This window comes from Canis aureus, chromosome 12 (genome assembly GCF_053574225.1).
Source record: "Canis aureus isolate CA01 chromosome 12, VMU_Caureus_v.1.0, whole genome shotgun sequence".
Taxonomy (NCBI): domain Eukaryota; kingdom Metazoa; phylum Chordata; class Mammalia; order Carnivora; family Canidae; genus Canis; species Canis aureus.
In genome coordinates this window covers 58,362,602-58,369,551 of record NC_135622.1, presented here as the reverse complement: position 1 = coordinate 58,369,551, position 6,950 = coordinate 58,362,602, and the positions used below count along the sequence as shown (strand labels likewise).

General features: G+C 50.0%; 1 protein-coding gene across 1 annotated transcript in view; it reads right to left on the bottom strand.

Annotated features, from left to right (window-relative positions):
* YWHAQ (tyrosine 3-monooxygenase/tryptophan 5-monooxygenase activation protein theta) overlaps positions 1–3,396 on the bottom strand; it is a 37,363-nt gene extending 33,967 nt beyond the window's left edge. The window contains exons 1-2 of the mRNA XM_077844168.1: positions 3,239–3,396; positions 2,497–2,854 (exon numbers count right to left, since the gene is read on the bottom strand). Of these exons, the coding sequence (XP_077700294.1) occupies positions 2,497–2,790 (294 nt within the window). The 5' untranslated portion in view covers positions 2,791–2,854; positions 3,239–3,396. The remainder of the gene's footprint in view (positions 1–2,496; positions 2,855–3,238) is intronic.
* Positions 3,397–6,950: the final 3,554 nt, after the last annotated feature.

Below are 6,950 nucleotides of genomic sequence, written 5' to 3'. Positions count from 1 at the left end.
AAATTCATCTTCTTGTTCACCAAAGGAAAAAAGAGGAAATTTCATTTTAGCACCCACGTTCAGAAATCTCATGTTTCACTCTTTTTTCCTCATTATTTTGGTAGACTCTGCATTAAATTACTAACTTATCAATCATCAGACTCTTGCTCACTAGTTTATCACTTCCTCCTCATCTGTCAGTTCAGATTACAAGCTGGTAATTAGCACTCAAATCATGAATTCTAGATGCTGCCACATGTACGCCATTCAAAAACCTTTGATGCCTCCCTGGTCAACCAAATGAAGAAATTTCACTCTGACATTCTCTTAAATGATTTCTACCTCGCTTTCTTGATTCTCCTCCATCAGAGCTCATTCCAAAAACCACGCTTTTGTAAAGCCTTTCCTGGGGTTTCCGTTTCCTTTGAACCACACAGCATTTTTTGTTCATAACCAACTTACGGAAATTATACATTTGGGTATTTCTCACATGCACTCCTTATTACAAATGATTAGAGGAAGAAAATCTATGGTTCCTAGTCTTGTTCCTCCCCATACTGCTTAGCAAAGTGCCATGCACATACCAAAGCTCTCAAATACAGTTGCCAACTTGAAGATGGGCTTTCGTAGGATTTCTTTATAGCCTGGCCATCAAATCTAAATTAGTTACTTAAGCAATTTTGTTAAAAAGAAAAAAAACACTTTACTTACACCCTGGTGTCTCCAACTAATCAAACTAAACTTTATTTCACTTGGTATATTAAAAAAATTGTCCTCATTTCAGGGGTTCTCTCCTATTGAAATGATCTGTATGAAAGTCTAGAATACTTAGTGTCTCTTTCAAGTCACTTGTCAACAAAGCAAAACTCTTTTCTCCTCATGCCATCATAAAAACTAAATTTCTAAGAACCATAAAATAAAACAAATATTCCTTTGACCCAGAGTTCACTTGCTTTTTGGAAAACAGGAAAAGCTCTGTGGTAATTCTGAATTGCTGCAAGGTAAGTAACAAAACGCAAAGTAATAACTGAACAGAAAGAGGATGAAACAATGCCGTGAGAGCCACCAAACTACTACACATACACACACAAAAAAACTTCTCCTTAACATATGGAATTTGTACGAGTCTTCCCTTGATAATAAAGTCTATGTTGTCAATAACCATTACCATATGCTATTTAAGTCTGCCATCACTTTCAAGTTGGGAAATTTCTTGAAGCCAAGTGGCAGCAATTCAGTTCAAAAAGCTTTCAAAGTGCCTCCTCAATGCCAGGCAGGGAGTGGAAGCTAAAGAAACCTATAAATACAACATAAAGTACACTCTCCGCATTGCCGCTTTACCTCCTATCTCCGGTAGCCATGATTCAGACCAGATCACTCATTCTTTGTATTATAAAACTACCTTCAAGAACTAAAAAAAAAAAAAAAGGAAAAGAAAAAATTTTCCTGCCGCACCTATCTGATGGGGCAGGGAAAGGAAGGTCGGGAAGGAAAGAGGCATTTTCTCTTCTATTCCTTCCTGAATAATCACCAATCTAGCATGCTTGCCTTTCAAGCCCTCCTAAAACATCAAAATTCAGTAGGCCTTTTGTAAAAGTGGTACTTAAGAATAACACTCCGGGATATGATGATAGCATTTAAAATTTAAAAACTTGTTACCGATCAAAAGATCCAATGCCATGACAAAGCTAAAAATGTTCTCACTAATAAGAGTGAATCAGAGCAGTTACCTACTCCACCCAATAGCCACCCTTGCTAAGACTGGACAGTTTGAAACCTGGAAAGCTTTCTTGCCTGCTCCAGAAACGAATTTGATTTGATACATTAGCGTTTAAGTGTAACTAAGTAATAGCAAGAAAATGTTACCAGATACTGAAATTTATCAGGACACTCTGTCCTTTAGATTTATCTGTACCTTTTTCAGCTACAGAACTAGAACTCTCGCCACCCCCTCCACTGATTTTTTTTTTTTTTTTAGTACGGAAAAGCTCCACGGATACTCTTGCTTGAAAGATGAGCTACCTGTTCAGATTTCTGAAGTACAAATTCCCGTTACTAGCTTTGCGAGGAAAACCTATTCCACGCAGAAGTGTCTCTATCGAAAAGGTGCCTGCACGTTCGTTTGAAAAGGCTGGAGCCTGCGAGCTGATGCCGCACATTTCAAGGCTTCCGAGATCTCAGCCCGCGGACGAAAATGATGTTCAGTCTTACACAGACCTACTTGGATGTTTCAAAGTTGCACGGTTCGGGAGCAGCCCATCACCTGGGCAGAGATCTGCTTCCCCACCACCACCACCACCCCGCCCTGGAAAAGCAGCTTTTTGAGTCTCACGAAGCGAAACAACCACATCTCCAACCGTCCACGCGTCCGCAGACAATCAGGCAAGCCCCGGCCCACGTTTCTTTCCCCGTCCCCGTGAAATTCTCAATGAAAGGCTTTCACACACAAAAGGACCGGCTCCCGCCACCCCTTCCCTCCTGCGCAGCTCGGACGAGCGCGCACGAGCGCGGACTCACCAGCACCGTGGTGCAGATGGACCTCAGCTCGGACTCCACTTTCTCCCGATAGTCCTTAATCAGCTGCAACTTCTTGTCCGAGGTGTCGGTTTTCTGCTCGATGCTCGAGATGACCCGCCAGGCGGACCTGCGGCCCCCGACCACGTTCTTGTAGGCCACCGAGAGCAGGTTGCGCTCCTCGTTGGACAGCTCGGCGCCCTGCTCCGTCACGGCCTTCATGCAGGTGGCCATGTCGTCGTAGCGCTCGGCCTGCTCGGCCAGCTTCGCCTTCTGGATCAGCTCCGTCTTCTCCATGGGGACGCGGAGAGGAGAGCGAGGGCGAGCACCGACCCGGATCGCGAGGAGGCGTGCGGACGGCCTGCGGGCGGAGAGGCGGGGGCGGCGCCCTCAGACAATGCGCCCGCCGCCCCGGGCCGCCCGCCCCGCCGCCCCTTTTGTCCGTCCCCGCACGCGCCGCCCAGTTGAATTTCCCTCCCCCGCCCACGCTCCCCGCCGGCGCCCGGGAGGCCGAGGGGCGCCCCCCGCGGAGGCGGCCCGCGCGGCTCGGGGGTGGGGGGAGGCAGGGCAGGGCCGCGCCCGCGCCCGCCCGGCCCAAGATGGAAGCGGCCGTTGGCCCACACCTTGCCGCCAGAGCCGACCCGAGGAGCGCGGCGTCGAGGCCGCCCACTCTCGCGGGGCCGGCCTCCCGCCCTGCCCTCGGGCCCGGCCACCGGGGACGACCCGGGGCGACCGCGGCGCTCACCTTCACGTCTCCGCGGCCGCGGCGCGAGTCCCACCACTTTGATCCGCTTTGGGCTTTAGCCGAGGACCCTCCCGTCTCAGCCTACCCCGGAGCCGAGGGGCGGGGCGCCGCGCCGCGGCCCTCGCTCCTGTCGCCCAATGACGCGCCGAGCTGCTCCCGGGAGTCCCGCCTCCGGCTCCGCGGCTGGCCAATGAAGGCTGAGCGCGCGGAAGGGGGCAAAGAGGGCGGGGCGGGAGGGGAAGCGGAGGCTAGGAGGGTGGGTCGGCTTGGGCAAGTTCGGTTGGCCGGCAGGCTGCGGCTTCGGCCACGGGGTTTCCTCCAATTAGATCCAGGGTAAAAGGACGTCACTGTTGCCATGGCGATGCTGTTACCAACTCCCCTCAGCCTCCCCGCCACCCCCAGCGCTTGTGGGTGCGGCACGGGAGCGGGAGGTTCGCACCACCTCTGCCGCCGTAGCAGCGTCTCCTGCTGCAGCAGCGCTGCAGACCGTGCATTGCATCTAGTGCGTTGCACCTAGCGGGCTAATGCAGCCGCGGCTCCACTCGGCCCTGGCGGGGAGGACCCGCGAGGCTGACCTAAGCGGCTCTTTGGTTGCACAAGCCCCTTTCTTTCCTCCACCTTCCCATTCGTGACAAAGGTTTGGAGCTCCAGACGCTGAACGCAGCCTTTAATGACGTTGCGATTGGAGCTGCGAATTAGAAATAATCCTATCCCCGTTAAAGAGGAATTTGTTCCAGGAGAAAGTCGCTTAAGAATGTGTCTTCGTGATCAACTCGAGTTTTCAGGCGGGCACCCAAAACCTAAAATTCTCTTGTAAAACCCCCAAGAAAGTCCAGGCAGGTCTCTCGGGCAATGGCCAGATATTCTAATTTTATTCTGACAGTCAGGATGTTTTGGAGAAAAACACACATTCAACACCCCTCTCCGCCCAAAGCAGCTGTTGTTATATCTCTTCCTTGTCTTTGCAGGTTATGCATCTAAATACATGTTTTTTCCATCTCGTTTTATGTGTATATGGGTTTTGTTTTCTAGTATTATTTTTCAGAGCACACGTGAAAACCTAAACTTGTCTCCCTCGATGTTCACTTTTGACTTTCTCCTGGACTTTCTGCTGTTCACACTCTTGAGAAGTGAGAAAGTTTGCCCCAGATGCTTTGTATTGGGGTCATCTCTAGCACTTTCTTTCCTCTTTAAAACTAGGCACACCCCTCCAGCCACTCCCTTCTCTCCTGGCACTTTGCCAGTGCCTGACACATAAGGTAGCCGGTCCTGGGTGTCTGGGAAGAGGCCTCTGTGCCATCCTAAGATGAAAATTGCCATCTGGGCTCACACTGCTACGATTCCAGTTCTAGCACGTCTAAGGGAGTGGATGTTTCAAAGCCAAAGAATGCCAGAGCTGAGAAGGAATTTTAAATCCAAATGGGGGCTGGAGCAGATCTGGAGAATCTCTAGAATGGAAGATCTGAGAGTTCACACAGATGGCAGGAGAAGGTACAGACTTTCCAGAAATCTAAACTCCCTCCTACGTGCCCCTCCCTGTCCTGACTTGTAAAGGTTGCTTTGTGCTTTGACGGACAGGAGAGGCCTGGGTTGGGAAGGGCCTGTGTGGATGCAAAAATGCCTTACTATGTCCTAGCGTTCTAATGTAGGGCCCTGCTGTTATTTCTGGAATCCCTGGGGCCAAGCTGCAGACACACAAGTGTTTATGGCCATGTGGGCTGGGGTGGAGCCGGACACCAAGAAATCCCAATGGAAAGAATTTGCATGTGGAAGGTCAGATAAAATGCTTTCTGTATGACCAGTGAGTTTCAAGCTTAGAAATTAGAGACAGCCCAAGCAAGGGGACATACTGGTGGAGGTTGACCGGAGTGGGGGTGGGACAGAGACCCTTGAAGGCGACTGTCAGGGGACTGAACCTCTGTGGGAGGCAGGGAGGGAACAGGCAAGCACACTAATTCTTTGTCAGAAAGTCTGAGTTGTCCTGCCATCTCCCTGGGTGACCTTGGGCAAGTTTTTGCTGCACTCTGTAACTTAGCCTCTAACATTTCTGCTTTCATTCAATCATCAAACACTCATTGAGCACCAACTCCTATCATTACGATCATCTGCAATCATGGATGAAAAACTGCTTGGAAATAATGGCACGCTATGAAATTACAAAGTATTTTACAAGGGTCTAGAGGGACAAGTGCGTATCTGAACACCTCTGCACTTGACCGAACTCAGGGAGAGAAAATTAAAGCCCTGGGAACTTGCAGTTCCCTGACACATAAAAAGCTAACATTTATTGAGTGAAATGCATGTGTCAGATGCTATTTTAAGTCTTTCGTATTCACTCATTTAATCTGCTTACTGCCACTGTGACGTAGGTACTACTATGACCATCACATCTGTCTCAGAGGTCAGGAATCTTTTTTTTTAAGATTTTATTTATTCTTTTTTTTTAAAGATTTTATTTATTTATTCATGAGAGACACAGAGAGGCAGAGACACAGGCAGAAGGAGAAGCAGGTACAGGGAGAAGCAGGCTCCATGCAGGGAGCCTGACATGGGACTCGATCCCGGGACTCCAGGATCACACCCTGGGCCGAAGGCAGGCGTCAAACCACTGAGCCACCCAGGGATCCCCTTATTTAGTTATTCATGGGAGACGCAGAGAGAGGCAGAGATACAGGCAGAAGGAGAAGCAGGCAGGTGCCCCGTGGGGAGCCCGACATGGGACTCAATCCCAGGACCCAGGGGCGACCTGGGGCGAAGGCAGACGCTCAACAGCTGAGCCACCAGGCGGCCCAGAGATGAGGAATCTAAAGCACAGAGAGGTTAAGAATTACACCAGAACCCCTAGCTGGTGAGCGGGAGAACCTGGATGCGGACCTGGGCACCGGTCTGGGCACTCAGGCGCATCTCTGCTTGCACTGTGCCAGAACTCTACTGGGTGCGGTAGGGCCCCTGGGAAAGCTCAGACCAGCCTCTCTCCAGGGGTTTCACCCTGTGAAGATAAAATGTGTTAAACATCCACACCCAACATGCTGGGAAGCACTGGAGGGAGCAGACTGCTCACAAAGAAAGTACTGAGAAGTTGTTACATATCTTGTGAGTTTTGCTAAATTACTTGGTGGGAAGAAGCTGCTGGAACAAGAGGGAGCACGCTGAATTCCAAGCCTGAAGATCCGAAATTCCAGCCTGACCTTGGGTACCCATGACCCCCGCCCACCCCACCCCCCAACTTCATCTCCGGAACCTGTGAAAATCAACCCTACCTCAAGGGTTGTTGCAGAGCTACCCCATAGGAAGATAGATACTGGGCTCATCGCACATGTTGGTGAATGCTAGTTTTTTTTTTTCCCCCCTCCTTTCCCTGTGTTTGGGGATGGGGCACAGAGGAGGGAGGGAGATGCCTGTCCCCGTCCGCAGCAAGGAGCCTTCTCTCTTGAATCACTGCTGTAATTAGTGGAGTTAATGGCCTGCGGAATGGCCACAGTCGGTGTACTTTGCAGAATGAATGAGTCTTCCCAGTTGAGTTTACTCATAAATTATTTTGGTGGTTTATTTGCACAGAGCAGTGGGTCATTTCAGAGGAACTTCTTCCTCTCTTGCCATATGGCAGATATTTTACTGACACGCAAAACATTTGAGTGGGACTCTTCATTCAAATCCCTGGATGATCCTTGTCGATATTTCTGTTTAGTGGATAGTTGAAGAGTTACCCCCT